Here is a 23012-nt window from a genome sequence, read left to right as displayed (position 1 = left end):
AACATAGTTATCACCATTTTCGTTGACATCAGTGGCCTCTGACTCTGCTGGCCAGTATGGCATAATTTCTGGCAGCCTGGGTTTTCTTTGCCTCATATGGGAATCTCTGTTTATGGACCATGGCTAAGCACATGGTGTCCAGAGAACACTATGGCCAACACTGGCCCCCAAAAAGTTTGATAAGTGCTCGACACTACACCTGCCTGGATAGAATTCACAGGTGACTAGAGAGTATCCAGTCAGAGAAGCAGAACCTCCAGCCCATGCAACCAGAAAGTGTGTATGTCTGTCTGGGAAGCTCAGGAGGTCAGCCCCAGGAGAAGCTAGTCTCTTAAGAGGCTGAAGTAGGTTTGACGGGTCTCTTCCAAGAGAGAGAAGTGGGGTGAGCATGGGTGTGCATGCATGTGTGAAGTAACAGAACAGGACAATGTTGGATAGGGTTTGCGAGGCGCCATGGGTTACTATTTCTTGTGGATATTTGCAGACAGGGATAAGCAAATACAGCAGTAGCTTTGGACCCTGTTCAGTGGGCAAAGGTCAGTAGGCAGATATTTGTCATTCTGGGGAGGCTTCCATGTGCCCTTCTTATGAATCCTTGGGCTCAATCCAGCTCTGGGTAGCTGTGACAGCCTTCATTAGCCTCCAGTGCCGTCCACGTGATGGCACTGCTTGCCATCCCAGCTTTCAGGAGGCTGAGGCAGGAGGATCCTTAGTTCCAGGACCACCTGGGCTACATGGTGAGACCCTGTCTCCAAACACACAAACAAAATAGATCCAGAGACCTAGATGCAGATTGTGCTGGATGGTCAGTGTTGTCCAATAGAACCTTCCATGATGAAATCTAGTGTAGGTCTGTACTGTGGACACATGTGGCTACTGAGCCCTTCAGTGAGGCTGAGGAACAGGATAGTCCATTTTATTTCATTTTCATTTACATTTCAATAGCTTCACGGGGGGGGGGGCTAGTGGCTACCCTATTGGGTAGCTCATGATAGACAAAAACATGCTAACTGGTACCATGCCTTAAAAACTGAAGCAACTTTGAAGATAGGGTGGATGTATTTGTTTAGTTTTATTGTTATTATTCTAAGTGGAAGCATATCCACATGTCAGAAAACAGTCTGGGCATCAGACCTAGCGATGTGGTTGGAGGAAAGCTTCATGCCCTGATTTAATTAGAGTCTTAGAGTTACAAATGGGGCAGGCTGAGGGGGATGGCTGGGTAGGGAGCACCCTTTGTGGTCCAGTCATTCTTTGCATAGGCATATTTATTGCTGGTGCACTTGGACAAGTGGGTGAGGGTGGGCGGGCCAGGAAGCAACCATTGATTATCCCTAAGGCTGTCATCCACTTGATGGACAGGGATAATTAGTGGATTAGGCAAGCTCCAATCAGAGAAGAAAAGCCCAGGACTGGTATTTATGATGGATGGGCTTACCCTAACGTGCCTTTCATCTGAGGATCTTAGGAGCCCTTCATCTTGCAGGCCTGGGTGGGGAAGTGTGGTTTGGAGAGACAAAGCTTGTGACAGGCATTCATGAGCCTGTCCCTCCTTCTGCACTCCTCCTTCTGGAAGCTGAGCTATTCCTACCCTGGGCTTGAAGAAACAAGGGATTCAGAGACATTCAAGATGTTTGCCTTGGGTAGGAAGGGGCTGGGCATCTCCCCTGCTTTGCACCTACCTCCCTGGGGGTCTGAGCTCATCTAGGTGTACCTAGAAGAAGGGGAGGGTGTTGTTGCTCACCCTGCTAAGGTTCTCCAAATCTGAGGGAGGGACATGGTGGCAAGGATGGTGGGCAGCCCAGGAGAAGTTCCAGTGTCCACTGAGAACATAGAGATGAGGTAAAAGTACCCATCATCAAACCACAAATGACAGCACTCATGAGTCTCCTAAGCTTTCTATTGGACTGTTTTTTACAAAGAAGCTTCCTTTGTTTTGTGCTTCCGTTTTCTATGGTTGAAGATCCTGACCATTTCTAGTGTGGCACCTATCTCTCTGGGCCCTTGCATTTTGAGTGGTTGGTAGTCTTGTTGTCTATTCTACTTGAGGCACAGGTAAAGCCAGACTCGGAGGGTGTCTGATTGTGTCATTCTCTGCAGCCCTGGGTTGGAACCCCAGGCTGGCCTGTCCTCTGGCTGCCTAGACTCTCCAGAATCAGGAACATTTGGGTCCAGATTTAGCACAGATTCTCTCACTACCATCCCCCTGCCTCTGTTTCTTCATATGTAAGCAGCACCTGCCTGCAGGGTAGCTGCAGAGCATGTAACAAGAGTGTATGTGAATCTGGAATCCTCAGCAGCAGCTACCTGGTCCCATCTACCTACCAGGTCCCACCTCATCCCAAGCAAAGCAAATTCTGTACTTCTACAAGATCCCCAGGGGCTGGACCTGGAAGTTCAAGTTTGAGAAGTACAGCTATAGATCCTTGGGGCCTGGAGACTGTATAAAGTGCTGATGCTTCATGCTGCTTGACCAGGTAGCTTGTGTTGCTTGGATTCTTCTCAGCCGTATTGACAGGCCAGACAGTGGGTAGGATAAAGGCCTTTGAGCTGAAACCCAACTCCCTATATGTAGCCTGTCACCTGCTAGTCACTTTATTCCCAGCTGAGCCTGGTCCCTTGTGCTGTGAGGATTCTCATGGGCCTTCTTGAAGTGCCCCTTCTCTAGCCAGGGTCCCTGGCCCCTCTGCTCCCTGGTGGCAGTGTGACAGGGCATTTCCTCAGCTATCTGCAGGTTCCCCCGTCACAGCGGGGCCAGGCTGGGAGAGGCAGTTGCTGCATTATTTATGGAGCTTCGTTCACAGCCACGCCGATGAGTTACACACAGCTTATCCTCTGTGCTGTGTGTGGGATGCCGTTCTGGGCCTTCGTTCACATACAGCCAAGCCAAGGCAAGCAACCTCAAGCTGGAATAGCTGGTGCCTGCCTGCTCTCTATCCTGCATGGTGAGGTGTTGTCCCCATGAGCAGAGAAAGCTAGGGAACTCCCCAGAGCTCCTCCCTGAGGATTGGGAAGGCAAGATTGGTTTAGATGCCGTCCCCTCTTCCTCAAAAACAACAGCAACAACCACCCAACCAAACTCTTGAGTCAAAGAGATTCAGGAAGCTTTTCTACTTCTTTTTTTTTTCTTATGAAGTAAGAATACATTACTCTTCTTACTTCTTTTTTTCTTATGAAGTAAGATTACATTATTCTTCTTATTTCCCTGAGGGGACCAGGCTGCTGCCAGGAATGTAACCCAGAGGCCAGGTTCTCCTGTCACCGGGCTGGCTTGCACTTTATACTCCTGGCCAGGTGAATGAATCAGGGCCACTCTGGTCCTTCTGGTGTCCATTTTTGTGGTTCAACTCTCGACGTTGCCCTTGAAGACTTTCCTTGGTCACCTTGGTCTACCTTGTTGATTGCCAACTTTTTTTTTTTTTTTTTTAATGCTGATACTGGGACTTGAACTCAGGGCTGTGCTTCAGACTTTCACTTGTAGTTTTTGTTTGTTTGTTTTTGCCTAAGGCTGGTGCTCTAACACTCGAGTAACACCTTCACACCTTCACTTGTACCTTCCTGTTGGTTAATTGAAGAAAAGAGCCTCATGGACTTTCTTCCTTGGGCTGACTTTGAACATCGAACATTGATCATTAGACCTCAGCTTTCTGAAGAGCTAGGATCTTTTGCTTCTTAATCCTGGAAGTTACTTCCTCCCTTCTGTCTCACATCTTTGAAGCTTTTGAATTGTCATAGTAAAGCTATTTTCAGGTGGGTAGAAACTTTTTTTTTTTGCCTTGACAGAAACTTATAAAAAAAATATGGAACAGCCCACCATCACCTTGCCTTTCAGTTTTAATAACATTTACACATTCTTTTTTTTTCATTTCTCAACAAGGAGCTTTTTGTCTTCTGTTCTTAGAAGTTGATTTCTTCTAAAAGAATCCATTAAATTATAGATTAACTAAAACAGGTGGGCCTGACAGTCTTTGATAAATTGTCAAATAGCATTAAGTCTGGAGAGAGCTGCTTTTGGCAGCCTTCTTGTGGCTGAGTGGGTGTTCGTGGGTGGGGAGCTGTGTGCTGTACCCCTTGATGAGAGGGGGGGACCCTCCTTTTGTTGCTAATTTGGTAAAGACTGAAATGAAGCTCCAGGTAGGGGAAGATCAGGGCTCTCCTGAGTGGTTTAGCTGTCACCATTCCCAGGCACAGCCATTTGAGTACTCCACCCTGCCATTTGCTTAGGATGGCAGACAGTTCTTGTTTTGACCGTGGGGAACTAACGGTGACAGGTAGAGCGCTTCCTGCCTCACCTGGTTTTGCACCCACGAGTAAGAGTGAGGGAGTCAGGCCTGGATGGAATCATTGACTTAGAGAGCTTTTAGCCAATAAATCTTCTGAATGAGGTGGCTCAGAGCCTATAGATTCTGGATCCATCCATTGTCTCTGCCTATGTCTACCAGCCACACTGCACTAAGCCCCTTTACATATGACCTCCTTTATTTATTCACATCTCAGTTTTGTTGGGATATAATTTATACATCATGCACTTATCTGCTTCAAGTGTACATCCCACTGGTTTTTAGTGTGTTCACAGAGTTGTACAACTGTTACAACACTCAAAATTGGAGCACTGTCATCACCTAAGACAGAACTTCCATAACCATTGGCAGTCATTTCAGAGTTCCACCTCCTCACCAGCATTTTCTCTCCTCCACCCTCTTGGCCCCACACAATCACTTATCTGCTGTGTATCTATATTTATTTTCCCATTCTAGACTTTTCCTCTCCTATCTAGCTACTATTGCATATCCCTCAACTTCTGGCAACCTCCATTCTACTTTTTATGAGGTCAGCTTTTTTAGGTTCCAAATGCATAAGACCATATGGTGTCTGGCTTACTTCATTTACTGTTAAGTTCTCCATGTTCATCCATGTTGTTTCAGTGACAGGATTTTTTTTTTATGGCTTCATAGTATTCCATTGTGTAGGTATACCATACTTGCTTTTTCTGTTCCTCAATTGATGGACATAGATTGGTTTGCATGGCTTAGCTATTGTGAAGACTGCTGCAGTAAACATGGGAATGCAGATCTCTCTGTGACATATAAATGACCCCATCTGTTCTTCACATCAATGCTGTGAAGTAATAATGCCCCCACAAGTCATTTGTTTAGTGTCACACAAGTAAGAGAGCTAAGGTTCAGTCCATAAGTTTAGACTCTCAAATTCTTATTTCTTTCATGTATTCCTTCAATGTTTAATATGTGTGAATATTGGCAAGAGTGATGAGATTGTTTTAATTATTATCAATTTAAGAAAATGGGCAAATTTTCCCCATCAAATTCCTGGCAAGGCTGTGAATAGAATTCAGGGCTTGATGCTGCCTCTTTAGGTCTGGCCAATCCAGCACATCTCAATAAACTTGTCTTTCCTTTTCCTTATATATACAATCAAGTCATTGGGTTTCTCTAGGCCTCCTTGCATGGGGGTGACAGGTGCTTGGGTGCCAAGGGCCCATTCTTTTGTCAGTCTCCATGGGGTAGAAAATTATGCCACCTTTGGCTAAAAGTAGGCATATACTGACTCATTCTTAGAGTTTTCCAAAGTCTTCCCCTAAGTCTTGTGGGTCAGGAAGAGGACCTGGCTAGATGAACCTGGGTCTCCCATGTCATCTTAATTAACCCTTTAGTTACTCAGATGTAGACGTAGGAATGGTACTCCTCTCTGAGCTTGATAAGAAAATGGTAAGCATATTCATATCACACTGATGGCTCATACCTATAATTCTAGCTGCTCAGGAAGCTGAGATCTGAGGATCATGGTTAAAGCCAGTCCAGACAGGAATGACTGCCAGACTCTTATCTCCAGTTAACCACCAGAAAGCCAGAAGTAGAGCTGTGGTTCAAGTAGTAGAGTCCTAGCCTTGAACAAAAAGAGCTTAGGGACAGAACACACGCACACACACACGCGCACGCGCACGCGCACACCACACACACACACACACACACACACACACACACACACACACACACACACACACACACACACACACACACACACACACACACACACACACACACACACACACACACACACACACACAACCAACCAACCAACCAAAACAAAATTGGGCATCCTTTTGCTATCCTGATGGTGGCCCTAGCCTTCTCAAGTTTTCATATGTTTCTGATCTTGAATTGCAGAAACCCAAACACAGGATGGAGGCCAAGTGGTAGGCAGCCCTGTGCCTGAGTATTTGGTTAATAGCTCTCAGGTAGAGTTGTCATGGTGCCTCTGCCAGGAGCCAGTCAGACAGAACCCCTTTTCTGATGCAGGCTGGTGTCTCATGAAGGTGAAATGGCTGTGTACGGGAGGAATGCCCGAGACCTGCTCTTTGGCCCCACAGATCCCAGATGCACAACTGCTGAACGGATAGATGGTAGCTGACAGCACATCTGGAGCAAACTCAGGGGCTTGGTGGGTTGGAAATTCCTCTTGCAGTTGTTGCCAGAATCTCTAATTTGAACTTAAAAAATTGTAATGTAAAAAAAAATTGTAATGTAATGATTTTATTGTTTTCATTAGAATGATACATGAGCCTTCTAAAAACAAAACAAACCGACTCTAGCTAGCCATAGAGGGAAATACAAAGAAGAAAGCAGTACCACTGGGTCCATATGTTAGGAGCTGGTAAGACAAGCTTTCTGGATGCCCTTTGTATGTTTTCAGACAGAATCGATGTCTGTAGGCAATTTCATAGAAACAAGGCATTCCTCCTATGCATGTTTTCAAAATTAAGACTTCAATAATGTCATTTAATAGGAAAAAAGGGAATTGAGGTAAATAATACTGAACAGATCACGAATCTATAGGTAATGTTTTCTTTAATAAAAGAAATAAATTTATTTAGATGCTCTGTAAGATACTGGTTCTTAACTGGAGGTGTTTTTGCCCCTTAAGGGCATCTGGCAATGTTTAGACATACTGGGTTTCACAGCAAGTGGTTAAATGACTTCTGGTCTCTGGTGAGCAAACTAGCACCCCCCCACAATACCAACAACTATCTTATAATACAGCAGCCCCCACAACAAGGAATTACCCAGGCCAAACTAGTGCCAAGGTTGAGAAACCATGCTATAAGGGTAAGTAAATACTCATGAAAAACCATTAAGAAGCTAAAATTGTATTTTAACTTGGTTGCAGTTCTAGACAGTGTATGTGTGTGTGTGTTTGTGGACTGGAACTTGAACTCAGGGCCTGGGCCTTTTTAAAGCTGGTGTTCTACCATGTGATCTCACAGCTCTACTCTGGACTTTAAGTGGATAACTACAGATCAGAGCCTCACAGACTTTCCATTGGGGCTGGCTTTGAACCAGGATCCTCAGATCTTAGCCTCCTGAATTGGTGGAATCACAGGTGTGAGCCACCAGCTCCTGGTAGTTCTAGATGGTTTTGACTGGATTTTGTAATAATAATAAAAAATTCTCTCCTCATCTTGACAACAAAATCAAGAGGAGGCCTGTGTTACTTTTATCCTGTCATGATTTTTTTTTTTTTTTTGTCAGTCATGGGGCTTGAACTTGAGCCACTGTGCCACTTCTGGTTTTCTGGTGGTTTATTGGAAATAAGAGTCTCATGGACTTTTCCTGCCTGGGCTGGCTTGGAACCACTATACTCAGATCTCAGCCTCCTGAGTAGCTAGGATTATAGGCATGAGCCACCTCGCCCAGCCTGTCATGATTCTTAACATTGATATTCTCTTCTACTGTCGTCACTGCCAGTTGTTGGTGATGGTTCTCTACATAAATGATTCACCAACAAACGCCACATCTCCAATCATGTTTGCCCTTCTGGTTTCTTCTGTGCTACCTCTGGGTGGATTGCTGTTCTACCTCAGAATATGTGTAAATCTGTGCCCTGGCTAGAATTGCATTTGCATGTTCGGCTTTGTGTCTTGAGTGCTGTACCCAGAGGAGAAGGAGAGAGAGAGGGGTAATGGGGTTTCTAGGATGCTGAGTTAGAGGAGGAAATGTGCAGCAGGGTTTCCTGGAGAAGTAGAATTGGGTCTGGGATTGGACTTTGGATAGACTTCAAGCAGAAGCAACGTTACCGGTCTTGACTCCCCAGAAGGTGGGAAGTAGAGTTGCATGAACATTCAGAACAGGATGGTTGGTATATGCTGCCCAGGAAAGTGATGAGTTCTTTGCTGGCTTACATGTGCTGGGGAATCACCTATTGCCATATTGTTTGTATGTGGATGTGAGGGTTAAACCGGCCGCTGAGTGGCTATATTTAGATAACTTTCCAACCCTGAGATAATCATGATAATTGAACCATGGTACCCATGCCATGGAGGAATCTTGGTCAGTCTGCTTCCCTCCTCCCTGCTGTGTGGGTCAAAGATGAGACCATCCAAGGTCAAGTTGCATGAGCAGGTGGTTCAGAATAGAGACTTAAATGTTCTCTACATATTAAATTTGGATCAACTATCTACTGACTCACAAGTGTATGTCTTAGATTCTGTGAAGATAATGTCTATAGTTCTTGCAAGATTACAGGCACCTAACACATTCTGAATCCATTCTTCAGCCAATAACTGTTTGTATAGTCTGGGTAGTATATCATAGGCATTGCAGAAAAAGCATCTACAGATTGTCCTTGCATAATTGGGATTGGGTGTTTCATTCACATCATCTATTGCAGTGACACTTAACTGATGGCTTTTTCTTTTTGTAGGGGAGTTATCCAGTTTGGGAAGATTTCATAAACAAGGCAGGAAAGCTGCAGTCCCAGCTAAGGTAAGTAGAAGTTTATGTTCTACCTCACAAGGATGGAGTAGAATGGACCAGATGTAAACTGTGCAGTTAGTTTTGGAAACATCACATCTAGAGAAGCACACGTGGGTTCTGATTGACACTACCATTTATGAGCCATATGTCCTGACCCCTAATTCCTAGATGTAAAATTGGACTCCTATCTGTTTTGCTTCCTTCTGCAGAAATTTTGAGTGATATATATATATATATATATATATATATATATAATATTCACATAGAAACTTACATAGTGTTATTTATTACATATATTTTATGTTATTAGTGGGATATGACCTCAGTATCTAGGCCCTGTCCCTTAGCTTTTTTACTTAAGGCTGGTGCTCTACCACTTGAACCACATCTCCATGTGTGGCTTTTTGGTGTTTAATTAGAGATAAGAGTCCCATGGCTTTTCCTGCTCAGGCTGACTTTTTTTTTAAATAGCTTTGAGTTTTCATAAGTATACATCACAGTAATTATAACAAAAATCATCCTCCCCAAAATTTTCCTTGTGCTCTTGTGAAGTCATTTCCTCTTCCCATTCTCAGTGAAGTCATTTCCTCTACCCATTCTCAACCCCTCACAAACATTCATCTTTTTCTGTTGCATGATTTTTCTCCTGTTTATGGGTTATAAACATTATGGTTTTTATGGTTTGAATGCTGGATTTTGTTACATTCTTTTACTAAAGTTAGGCATTGTCAGGGGTATGATTGTTATATGGAACCAATTTGATTCTTTTAAGGTTTTTTTTTTTTTTTTTTTTTTTTTTTTTGGGTCCGGTCAAGGGGCCTGAACTCTGGGCCTGAGCGCTGTCCCTCAGCTCTTCAGCTCAAGGCTAGCGCTCTACCACTTGAGCCACAGCGCCACTTCTGGCTTTTTTTTTTCTTTTTGCTTATGTGGTGCTCAGGAATTGAACCCAGGGCCTCAGGCATGCAAGGCAAGCGCTCTACCACTGAGCCAACTTCCCAGCTCTTTTAAGGTTTTTTTTTGTTGTTGTTGTTTTGTTTTTTGTGCTGGTTCTGGGGTTTGAATGCTGTAAACTTTTCTGCTAAGTCTAGTGATCTACCACTTGAACCATAGCTCCACTTTTTTTTAGGTAATTGGAGATAAGAGTTTCATGGACTTTCCTGCCTGGGCTGTCTTTAAACCTCAGTCTTCAGATCTCAGTCTCCTGAGTAGCTACAATTATATTTGTGAGCTACTAGCACTTGATCAGCCTGACTTTTAACCGTGATCCTCAAATCTCAGCCTCCTGAGTAGTTTGGATCACAGGCCTGAGCCACCACATTCATACTTCCCTTGTGTGCCAGGCATATGTTAATTTGTCTTGATCGCACAGCCCCATGAGGTAAATGCAGTTGTCAGTCCTGCTTTACTGATGAGGAAGTAAAACTTAATATAGCCTTATCCCCATTAGTATAAGGTATATTTAATGTTTTTTTAACCAAAAAACATAGAAGCACATGGCTGAGAGTGTTTAATTTTGTATGAGAAGAAGGATAAAGTTAATACTGCAGAAACAGCATATATGTGTTGATGTATTGAAGCTGAAGCACTCCTTTGCTGTAAGTTTCTGGATCTTGCTCTGTCCCTTTAGAGAAGGCCGAGATGTCTTGTGTCTCCTGTCAGAAAGTGCAGTACAACTGTCATTTAAAAGCTCTTAATTCTTCAAAATTGACTACTATCCTAATTTGCAGTAGAACTCCAGTGACTAATATTCAAGGCACCTCTACAGATGGCTCATGAAATCTGGGTGATTGGCACTGAACTGAATGAGAATAAATCCAGCCATTGTGTCAGATATTAATTGTAAATCAGAATAAGCTATTTATAAATCCCAGGATGTTTGATAAAGCCAGCGTTTGCATTTGGTGTCAACTCTTTAAAAAATAGATTCAGTCTGTGTGTGCACATGTGTGTGCACATGCGCATGAACTTTTTTTTTAATTTGAACATAATTTTTTTTTGTTCTCCTGGAAAGAAGAGGCCTCATTTGAAGTTGGTCCTAAGGAACCACTTCTAGTGCCTTCCAAAAACCTGTTATTTTATAGCCACTGTTGCTGTTTTTAGACTATTTCTTTCCTTTTTCTTCATTTCTTTTCTTTCTTTTTATTTTTCTTTTTTGTCGATTGTGGGGGCTGAACTATGGGCCTGGGCGCTGTCCCTCAGTTCTTTAGCTCAAGGCAAGTGTTCTACCACTTGAGCCACAGTGCCACTTCTGGTTTTTTTGTTTTTTTTTTTTCTGTTTATGTGGTGCTGAGGAATCGAACCCAGGGCCTCATGCATGCGAGGCAAGCACTCTACCACTGAGCCAACTTCCCAGCCCTTCTTCCTTTCTTTCTAGTCCTTATTTTCATTCTTCTTCAACAACATTGCTTTCTTAGGAATGCTTAGTAGAAACCAGATTCATAGATGAAATACTTGAAGACTGGCATCAGCTCTATGTTCCATTATATGGCCTTTGAGATTTAGATGGGGACCTGTTGGTTTGGCCTAGAGTACTCTCTGCACTTAATTGCTTGACATCATGGGTTATAACTAGGAAGCTGCAGGCCATGAAGTGCCCAAGGCATGTAGTAGTCCTCAAGGGATTGTTAAGAATTAAAAAAAAAACACAATTTTTTTTCTAGGACATAATGTGAGGATAATACTTTTCTCCATTCTTGGTTTTTAGGAATTCAGATTGTGAAGTGAAAGGGAATCCTGGGGTTGAAAGAACTACATCTTAGTTTCATCGTAGTTGGGAATTGTAGAGACAAGGTGCATTGCCAGGCGCTTTTCCTTCAGATGGTTGTATTTACCATGCTGCTGGGACATAGGTCACAGCTCCAACAGGAACTCGTGGTTTTCCCAGCTCAGTCTTCCTTCTTTACAATGAATTGTTGAGCTCCATAATCTCTTCCCCATTTGTGTGAGTGCATGTATACATATATATTTATTTTCCTACTCTAAAGTTAATTTCACTTGTTAAAAAAATATATGTTGCAGGGAGTTGGTGGCTCACACCTGTAATCCTAGCTACTCAGGAGGCTGAGATCTGAGGATTGCGGCTCAAAGCCAGCCCGGGCAGGCAAGGCTGTGAGACTCTTATCTCCAATAAAACACGAGAAAAACAGAAGTGGCACTGTAGCTCAAGTGGTAGAGTGCTTGCCTTAGCTGAAGAGCTGAAGGACAGCTCCAGGCCCAGAGTTCAAGCCCCACAACTGATAACCACCCCCCAACCAAAAAACAAAAGAAACATATGTTATTATTTTTTGTATATTATGTGTGGAGGGGTGGGGTCTACTGGGATTGAACCTAGGGCTTTCACTTGGCTTTTTTACCCAAAGCTAGTGCTCTATCATTTGAACTATAACTCCACTTCCAGCTTTTTGCTGATCATTGGAGATAAGAGTCCCGTGGACTTTTCTATTCAGGCTTTGAACTTCAATCCTCAGATCTCAGCCTCCTGAATAACTAGGGTTATAGGTGTGAGCCATCAGTGCCTGACTTTTTTTAACAATTATTTTTCTTCTTCATGGAACATGCATCTTCCTGGTTTGTAGATTTTTCCAGGTGGTCATTAATAGAGTCAGGACATCTTTGGGGAGTAGAGCACTGGGAAAGAGCAGGGCCAGCAGGCCATTGGCTATCCACAGGCAGCTGAATCATCTCTCCTGGAAGTCTGTATTCACTCCACAATGGAGGTCTTAGCCCTTGAGCTGTAATGAGGTTGCCAGTGTGACACATTCCTCATGCTTTTGTTATCTGTTTACATTGTAGGACAACAGTAGTAGCAGCAGCTGCCTTCTTGGATGCCTTTCAGAAAGTGGCCGACATGGCCACCAACACACGTGGTAAGCAGATGGCGGGCTGCCTTCCAGCACTAACTAATCCCAGCATGTGGGCTCGTCCCCATGGGTGGCTTCATAAGAAGATACAGCTTAAGTTATCACAGCTTAGCTGACTCATAGTTTTCATTTTTTTTTTTAACTGTGGGGTTCCACATATTAGAAGTTGTGACTAGTTCCTTGGATAAGAAAGCACATGGGAAGATGAATTAAAAATAAAGAAAAGGAACTGTTGTTGTTCCTGCCTGTGGTAGCCTTATGTGGTTCTAATCACCTTAATGATCTGCTAGGGGTAGAGCTATGAGCTTTGCCTTGCACTTTGCTTTCCGCCCCTGGCATTGGCTGGCCTACCATCTTTCTGTGGAATGGGAAGAACTAGAGATGAACCATAGTCATGTTGCTGGGCTCCCATCAACAAGGAACCCTATTGTAATAAGTACAGGATCTCCTGTGCCATATCTTTCTATATGTCTCCCCCATCAGACTGCAGACCCTCTGAGCTAGAGACTGCATTTTCCACGTCTGAACTTCCCCGAAATGGAGTACCCAGAACATAATTGATGTCTATTAAATGAACAGAAGGAAATGACTGAACTGTTCTGGTGAATATAAAGATATTCAAAACACATGAAAGGAATAAGTAGAAAATGTATAGTCTGGACTCAGCTCCATCTTTAGAATTGCAGCATTACTAGTGATGTAGGTGATCCCTGTAAGAGGTCTTTCCCTCTCATTCCAGTGCAGCCTCTCCCTTCTGAAGTGTCTTTTGCTGGCCTTGTCCTTCTGAGTCTCCTCACTGCTATTCATAGCTTCATACCTGTTCTCTTCATTGTCATAGTGACCCTGAAAAGTTTGGGTATTGGGAGCCAGTGATGGGATTGTTTCCAGTTGCAGAAGAGTTTAGTTTTTTTGAAGCACCCAGTGGTTACCTCCAGTGGGTGTCTTTAGATACCTTTTGACCATAGTGGTTATTAATTAAGTATTCAAATGGATTTTTGTGGAGGGTGGTATGTCTTATACATGTCAGAAACTCCAGCTAACTCCTTTTATTGCACTATTGTCATGGGACCACAAAAATCAATACATTATTCTACTTGTCCTGGAGGGGGTTTGCAATTGAGTGGGGAGAATGTGATATGTAACTAAAGAATGTCAATGTGCAAGTCATGTGTGTGGTATGGTAATAGCGGTAGATAAAGTGCCAGGGGAGTGCAGAAAAGTGAGCAATTAACTCGGCTTGGGGAATTGGGGATGTTTCCTCGGGGAGACACTATTTTTCTTCCTGTCTAAGATGCCAGTGGTATTTCTAAACATTCCCTAGGAAGGTGTGACAGAGACATCAGAGCTGTGGTTTGTCCATCCACAGCTTAGCCAGTGGTACAGGTCCTAGCCAGTATCATTAAAAATTTTTTTTTCAGAAATTATCACTTACCTTATGTGTCTATTAAAGCAATTTAAAGAAAATCTAACCCCAAAGAAGAGTCTAGCAGTGTTTACCCTGTTAATGAATGGTCTGCTTTAATTTTTAATTTTTCTTCTAACTCAGCAGTGTCTGGGATTGGGCTTATCAGCCATATATATATATATATATATATATATATATATATATATATATATATATATATATATATTCCTAGAAGGCCCATCAGAGTATACCTCCCCCCTCCCACCTGGGGTTTGAATTCAGGAAGCTAGGAGCCGTCCCTAAGCTTCTTTGTGCTCAAGGCTAGCACTACCACTTGAGCCCCAGTGCCATTTCCAGATTTTTCTGAGTAGTTTATTGGGGATAAGGATCTCACAGACTTTCCTGCCCTGGCTAGCTTCAAACCATGATCCTCAGATCTTAGCTTCCTGAGTAGCTAGGATTACAGTGATGAGCCACTGGTGCCTGGCCCAGAGTATATCTCTTTAAAAATTCTTTTCTAAAATGCAGTTCCACTATTGTAAAGAACTTTAGATATGTGGGTGGCCTTTGTATTTATGAGACAGTGGGATTCATGCTTTTGAATTGTACTCTTTATTATTGGGTGGATCCTGAAGGATGGACTAGAAAGGTGTTGCCTGATCTTACATCATTTCCTGTGGTAAAAATCCAAGTTTCTGAAGATACTGCTTCTAGGGTGGTTCTTGGTGGGAAAACTGGGTAGCCTGGAAGTGCTCATAGCTCAAGGGTAGGAAAATAGCAATTACTTGTGGGAAAAGAAACTGGAAGAAGCTTTCTGAATGGTGATGGGTCTACTGTGCAGCAGCATACCAGAACTTCTAAATAGAACTGAGTAACCACAGATCAAACTTTTCAGGTCTCTGCCTTCCCTCAGTTCTGCCCAGCCTGTGGTATTCACCACTCTACTCTCAATTTCTGTGAGATCACATTTCTTAGATCTCATGTAGAAGTGAGATCATGTGGTACCTGTTTGTCTGTGCCTGGCTTGCTTCATTTAACATAATGATACCTGATTCCATGAATGTTACCACAGATACCAGTATTTCTTTTTTTTTTTATGACTGAGTAGTATTCCATTGTGAATACATGCCAGAGTTTATCCATTGATAGATACTGATACATGGAGGGGGACGACAATATGTCTTCAACATACTGATTTCATTTACTTTGGATATATATCTGATAGAAGGACTGTTGGATTGTGTGGTAATTCTTTTTAAAAATTTTTTTGAAGAATCTTCATAATGTTTTTCCATAATGGACACACAAATTTACATCTCCACCAACAATGTTCAAAGGTTCTCTTTCTCCACATCTTCACCATGCCTCTTACCTTTTGTCTTTTCAATAATAGCTGTCTTGTTGTGGTTTTGATTTGCATCTCCCCAGTGATTAGTGATGCTGAGTGTTTTTCCCTGCACCTGCTAGCCATTCCTCTGGCTTCTTTTGCAGTTATTCCTAAGCACATCTTTTCTGGGCAAGTATCCAGCATTAAAAGCTCACACATTTCTGGTTTCCAAAATATTAGCATTTTGTATTGTTTCCTAAGGGAAATAGCTCCGAAGCATCTTTGTCCTTTCCAGCAAATCTTTTGCAGTAGTTATTAAGAAAATTTACTTGGAAAATAACATCTATATTTACTTAGTCACTAGACACTAGAAGGGAAAAACCAATCTAGTTAGTATGTACTTATGTTAAACAGAATGTTGAAAGATGTTAGAACTCTGTTCATTGGTTTCCAAATAAAGTGTAAGTCAGCTGTTTATGTATCTTTTGATGAGTAATTCAACTATAATGGAATTTGAGTATATCAGTACTAGATACAGTCCCCTATTTCGTTGGTTTTATATTCTAGAATGCATATATAAGTTGGGAGAGATATCAAAGTACACCCCTTTTTCTGGATTGTTGGCCAAAAAGAGTTACTTGTAAGCATTAGCTCCACATAAAATCCCACGATTTGTGGGTTGTCATGCTTTTGTCAGTGTTACTTAAAAAATAAAGAAAAATTCAAGAAACAAAACAGCATGGCCTCTGTTGGGAAATAGGAGTACCACACGTTTGGTGTGAGGTTTGAGCTGTCAGTGACTTGCTTTGTGTTTCACTGGAGGACAGTGTACTTCATGCTACCTGAGTCAGCATTGGTTTTGCCTGGCCACTGCCTCTCTCACTTGCGTCATCAAGAGTCTTTGAAGAGCACAGTGCTGTGAGACTTGCACTTTATCTGCCTCTGTGTGCCATTATAATTACCTTTATAACTTTGAAAATTGATCTTAGGGAGGGGTTTAAGGGTTTAAGAAGGAAGGAAATGGATCCCAAGCAAGCTATATCATCTTTAATAACCCCACGCTTTTAAAGTATAGTGTTCTACATGTTTTGCTTATCGAGTTTTCACCCCTTATCTGCTAGAGCTATATTCTAGGAACCCTATCGATGTCTGAAACCTATATACTAGATTTATACACACGTACACACATACACACACACACAAACACACACACCTCACTTATGATAAAGTTGAACTCATAATTAGCAACAACTAATAAGAAAATAGAACAATTGTCAGGCTGGGAAGGTGGCTCAGTGGTAGAGCGCTTGCCTTGCATGCCTGAGGCCCTGGGTTCGATTCCTCAGCACTACATAAGCAAAAAGGAAAAAGCCAGAAGTGGTGCTGTGGCTCAAGTGGTAGAGCGCTAGCCTTGAGCTGAAGAGCTGAGGGACAGCGCACAGGCCCAGAGTTCAGGCCCCATGACAGGACCCCCCCCCAAAAAAAAAGAAAAGAAAATAGAACAATTGTAATAATATACTACAGTAGAGATTATTTTAAGCCTAATGAATTTTTTTCAAGATTTCCCATTTCATATTTTGAGACCACCTTGACCATGGATAATTGCAAAGTGAAGCTGTGGATAAAAAGGACTGCTGTTGGGGCTGGGAAGGTGGCTCAGTGGTAGAGCGCTTGCCTTGCATGCCTGAGGCCCTGGGTTCGATTCCTCAGCATCACATAAGCAAAAAGATAAAAGCTGGAAGTGGCGCTGTGGCTCAAGCGCTAGAGCGCTAGCCTTGAGCTGAAGAGCTGAGGGCCAGTGCCCAGGCCCAGAGTTCAGGCCCCACGACCGGACCCAAAAAAAAAAAAGGATTGCTGTTAAGTCTTTTTGTTCTTACACAGCCTGTGGAGTAGGTGCTTATGACCTACTTCCACTTAAGTGATAAAATGGGGACCCAGGAAGTATACCTAAACTGACCAGGGTCACATAGCTAGTGAAATGGCACCACAACCACAAGTTAGGCCATTAAATTAGGCTTCTCTAAATAAGGAATCCCTGGACTTCATATGTTTGCTTTTAAAGCTTACTTGATCTCAGATGCATTAATGAAGCAATTCATGCAAAACTTAGAAAATGACTAGGTTGGAAGTTGAGAAGCCTGGGTTGGCTGTGGGTATGCCAGCTGGGTGCCTTTTAGTAAATCATACATCTCTCTGGGCTTTGATTTCTCACCTGTAAGAGGACACGGGGCCTTATATGATCCCAAGAACTCTTTTTCTTTGTGTGTGTGTGGCTCTAATAATGTATTAAGTGTTGCCTTAGTCTTGTTAAATTCATGAAGTACATATGAAGTTGGGCAGTCTGATTTTCCTTTCCCATGTTATCTTTGGAGCTAAATGAAATGAAGTTTCATTTTATTTTTATTATTTTGTTCTATTTTATTTAAGTAGTTGTATAAAGGGGATTGAACATGTCAATTTATGAGTACAATGCATCTTGATCACTGTCATCCCTTTCATTGTTTTGCTGTCAGGACAAAGGAAGCAACATTTACTGGAGAAAAATGGGTAAGGGAGGGTTAGAAAAGTAGGAAACAGAGATGGGCATTTGGGTTGATTTCAACTATGGAAAAGGCTCCTCCCGGACATGGAGTAGGTGTGTGAGGTGGGCTGGCGCAGGTTGAAACTGTGATGGCCATTAAGGGTCACACTGTACATGAACCCATGATCATGGATTGCCAGGGTGGTTGAAGAAAATCTCTATGACTCATGCTTGGTAAAGCAAGCTTGAGTCTTTAAAAAGTATACATGTTGTTAGTGTTACATTACATATTTTCAGTGTGCATTTTGGTAAGTCACTCATTTGCATATCTGGTGACATCTCTTTACTATGCAAGCAGTTTGTTTTAATACAGGTTTCTGTAATTTGGATGAAATCTGAGGATCTCTGATGTTTAAAAGCTTCCCAGGAGACTGTTCTCTGGCAAGGTTTGTTTGTGTGGTCATGTGACACCTTGTGCCAGTTTACCATGATCCACCTGTCCAGTGGTTTCTCCTCTCAGCCCACCTCTCCACGCATAGAGAATCGCTAACTGTTCCTAAACTCACAGGACCACTAACCCTTGTGTTTGCACTTGTGCACGGCTTAGAATTCCCTTTCCAGGATGCCTCTGTGCCTCTCTATATGCTGAGAATCTGCTGCTTGTTTTCCAACAGCTGTTTGAAAGCCTCCTGGCCTGTGAAACCTTTGTCTTCCCACAGGAAGTGCACAGGGTTCTTCTGTAGGGCTGTGGGGCATATGCTGCTACTGGTGCCATTTTCCCACTGCGCTGGTCTATGAAACTCCCAAGATAGGCACCAGGTAGGTCTTCCTTTTTGAGAAGCCCAAACCCCCAATGCTGTGGCAGATGTACACATCTGTCTTAGCAGGTGCAGCTATCAATGATGAGTGACCAAATGTGCATGGCAACTTCTGTGCTCACAGGGCCCATGTAGATCCTGATAAGGAAGCTTGTCTCCTCTGGGTGCTTGTACAGAAAGCCACTTGGATGTGATCTTAGTTGGATTCCATTTGGGGGTGCAGAATTTGAATCTTGGTGACCCCTCCCTAAGGGCTGCAGAGGAATGTGTGTCTTCATATTTCATTGTGACTAGAAAGGGCTCTATTCTTCCTTGAGGAGTTCATGGGAAGGGCAGGTGGGTGGAAGGTGATCTTCTGTGCCTGGCCAGGTGGGAGAAGGCAAGGAAGCTTCCTCTGTAGGACAGAGGGTGCTGGAAGTATTTTCTAAGCTCCAACTACACTGGTTCTGTTTACCCCTGAGTTTTACTTTAACCAGCTTCTTTAACTAAGATTTCAATAGTTCTTAACCTCTGAACGGACTTTGCTGTTCCAGTTTAGAACACTTTCGTGTAATTAGAGCCTCACTATTTCTACTTACAAAGCTCTTTAGCCTTAAAGTGGAAAAAATTTAATTAAAAATTATTAAAATGACCATTCCTGTAGACCTGGCTTTGAACTGAATATTTTTGAAATACTACCTTAAAAGAATGCAGTCAAATTCAACCATTTGATTAAAGAAAGGTGTAGAATTACACTCCACCTACCTGGGGCCATAGATCAGAAACTGTCTTTGTGTTCTTTTCTGCAAGTTCGGCTTCATTATTCTTAGTTACTGTCCTTACTGTTTTCACTGGAGAGAGCTTGTGGGAATCAAGCTTGATTGAAATTTTTCTTCTAAATCTAAGCTTATTGATTCAAAAGATTCTAGGGTGGTATATTCATTTTTATAATGATTTTACTCAAGCCAGAGTTTTATTAGACAACTTGAGAAATAGAAAACTAGCATAAAACACCTCTCCATTTTTTAAAAATCTTCAATACTGTGGATTTAGGACTCCAGCCTTCAGCTGGATTTTGTATTTTATTGTATTTTATTTCTGACATAGGGTCTCATTAACTGCACAGACTGGCCTCAGACTTATTTATATACCTCTCAAATAACTAGGATTATAGACATGTACTGTCATGTTTAACTGTTGGGGTTCATTTTACCTATGGCCTACATATTTCTGTCATGGAGGCTCCTGGGCTCTGATTTTCCAGAGTGTGTCTCATTATAGGTACCCAAGAAACAATTACTGAGTTGCTAAAACATTATCAAAAGAAACACTTCCTGTTTGCTCACACACACAGAGGCCAGCAGCTGCAGTCTCTAATATGGTATGGATATAGGGAATGCTGGATTGAAGATGACTGGAAAAACTACAGAGTTTGATTTTTGGGGTTGTGAACTTGACCTCCTGATGTTGATTCTCATGAATTATTCTCAGAAAGCCTTAAGCATGTTTAGCTCTGCTGGTAGTAATTATGTTTTTGAATGTCTCATTGTTGTATTGAAGGTGGTTGTGGAGAATAAGAACAAAGCTTTAAAAATAAATTTCTCACTGCTGTGGATCAACATGGGAAAGGGGCTGGGCAAAGACAAAGCGGTTGTACTCTCCCCGCTTTTTTTAAAATGTGCTTTGCTCTTAGTTGTAGATCTTAGGCCAGGACTTGCATGTTCTGTGAGGGCTGATAGGGGAGAGTCTGCCATTTTAGTTTGGGCCAGGCCCATTCTGTACAGTAGAGTTTCCTTCAGTGTACGTGCCACCCAGTACAGTAGGCACTAGGCACATGCGACTAGTGAGCACTTAACTGTGGCATGAGTATCTGAGACTGAATTTTTAATAGTTAAAAATCTTAGTGAGCCATCTGATGTCACAACTAGCTTTTGGATTATGAAGGCTTGTTCTGCCGTCACAGGAAATTGACTTTGTTATGAGTTGTTTGAAGGGTGTGTTTTGTGGCATAAAGCCTTGTTGAGGGTCTATGATGCATAGCACTGTGGTAAAGATTGGTTTGGTTGGGGGCCTGGGCTTTGAGGCATTGGGTTACGGGTTGTAGGACCTTTGGGCAGACATGTGGGAAATGGAGTACTAGGTGGAAAGGTACATGGAAACAATTACAATTCTTAAGCATGTTCATTTTGTGTATTTTCGGTAAGCATGGTATTATTCTTAAGGAGTTAAAAATTGGGTCCCAAGGATAGGATAGAGCTTTCTCTCTGAAAATACAGATTCTGATTTGTAATCTAAAATTCAAAATGTTCCACAGTCTGAAAGTTTTTGAGTGTCAACATGACATCACAGGTGGGAAATTCCATACTACGAAACTCTTAGTCTTATAGACATAATTACTGAAATCATTATATAAAATTATCTTCAGCTCATGCTCAGATAGATGAATATGAGACATAAATAAATTTAGTGTTTAGATTCAGGTCCCCATCCTTAAAACATCTTATTATGTATCTATATGCAAATATTCTAAAATACTGAAAAAAGTCAGCAACACAAAATCCTTCTAACCAGTTTAGATAAGCCTGGGTAAGATATAGCCCTATATATAATATGTAAACAGGCACACATGTACCTGTGGAATTAAAACTTCATGGGAAGGTAGTGATTAGGTAAAAGTGCTCAGAGAGATTCTTCAGAGTAGCAATAAGAGTGCCTGCAAATGTTTGAGACGACCATTTTATGACGAAGGCATAGCCTGTAAACCAGGTCAGCCTTTCACTTATTGCTTCCTCATAGATACATTTATTTTTTGTGAACTCCAGGGCGGTTGTCAGGAGAGACTTTCTATGAAATAAGAAAATGAGTAAAATGAGTCCATGTGTTTGGGCCCTGAAGTAGGCTGACAGGTTACTTACTACCTGTTGAACCCTCATGGGGCCGGAATGAGAAGCCTTGCCTCCATGTGGATCTGTATTCCTCATCAGAAATGTCCTTTTGCCACACACAAACATGAAGAATGACGCTTACACTGGGTTATGTCAAACAAACATTCCTTTGTTGATTGGACTTTGGAGTGACAATCCTCTTAGTGTGATTTTTGCTCTTGTTAGAGGAAGTAATTACAGCTTGGAACTTAGATGTAGCGGATTCTTGCCTAAAATGCCAAAAACAAACAAAACAGTTAGAAGCAAAAGGCAGACAGGGAAAACCAAGTTCTCTCTTCCAGGATAGCAGTTTCCATGCACGTTGGCCTTTGCTGGGCTGTGCTGGTAGCAGAACTCCGCATAGGTGGGCCTTTGCCTCCTTGACTTCTTTCAGCTTCTCAAGCCTTTCCAGTTCAGCTGTCTGTGTGCCTATAAACACGTGCATATGCACATTTTATATTGAATATTCATGTGGGTTCAATCTTAAAGTATGAAATAAAATCCTATATAAATTATTGGTAGCCTATGTAAGTATATAAATTATGAGATAGAGCTAAAACCTCTGGCTGTTACCATGTTAAACATGGCTTCAAGTTAAGCCCCTTCACTACTACTAACCCTCTTATACAGAAGAGGTGACGTAAAAAAATAGAATGCTGTCTTAGTTGGGTCCATAATTGTGTATGCCACAATGGGGGTACATCCACCATAATGTACCTGAACCTGCTTTAATTCATATGACTTCAACACATTGAGTCTTACACATTTTGCCAAGGATAAAGCAGCTTTTTTTTTTTTTTTTTTTTTTTTTAACAAGGCCCATGGATTCGGGGCTGGGAAGGTGGCTCAGTGGTAGAGTGCGTGCCTTGCATGCCTGAGGCCCTGGGTTCGATTCCTCAGCACCACATAAGCAAAAAGAAAAAAGCCAGAAGTGGCGCTGTGGCTCAAGTGGTAGAGTGCTAGCCTTGAGCTGAAGAGCTGAGGGACAGCGCCCAGGCCCAGAGTTCAGGCCCCACGACCCGACCCAAAAAAACCAAAAAAAAACCAACAACAAAAAAACAAGGCCAATGGATGTAAAGTTTTCAGAGCTTTTTCTTTTGATGGAGGGGGGGGGGGGGGGCGTTGTGCTTTCTATGGAACTCAGACTTAATTGTTGAGTCTAGTACAGTAGAGTGGCATGTAAATTTTAACATGTGTACAAATCACACTACAAATAAGCCTGGAAATAACAAAGGAATCTAAAGGCGTCTATTGGTGTTTTTATTTTATAGATTTTTGCAAAATGCCTAAATTTTCTTCTCCTTGTCTTGACTGATGGAGTTAGGAGGTGGTTGAAAATGTGTTTACCTAGATAGGTACATACATGTATTCTGGGCGATTTGGAGTTGTGAACTGAGCGTTTCCAGT

At 42.2% G+C, this 23012-nt stretch overlaps 1 protein-coding gene across 6 annotated transcripts in view; it reads left to right on the top strand.

Moving 5' to 3' along the window:
- The window catches only part of Mtss1 (MTSS I-BAR domain containing 1), a 146689-nt gene that overhangs the window by 13012 nt on the left and 110665 nt on the right, over window positions 1–23012 (top strand). For all 6 annotated transcript variants that reach the window (XM_069991382.1, XM_069991380.1, XM_069991381.1 and 3 more), the window contains 2 exons: window positions 8719–8780; window positions 12564–12637. In XM_069991382.1, the coding sequence (XP_069847483.1) occupies window positions 8719–8780; window positions 12564–12637 (136 nt within the window). The remainder of the gene's footprint in view (window positions 1–8718; window positions 8781–12563; window positions 12638–23012) is intronic.

The sequence above is a fragment of the Dipodomys merriami genome, unplaced genomic scaffold (assembly GCF_024711535.1).
Source record: "Dipodomys merriami isolate MVZ:Mamm:240054 unplaced genomic scaffold, mDipMer1.0.p SCAF_4, whole genome shotgun sequence".
NCBI classification, from domain to species: Eukaryota; Metazoa; Chordata; class Mammalia; order Rodentia; family Heteromyidae; genus Dipodomys; species Dipodomys merriami.
This window is presented reverse-complemented; position numbering and strand designations above follow the sequence as displayed.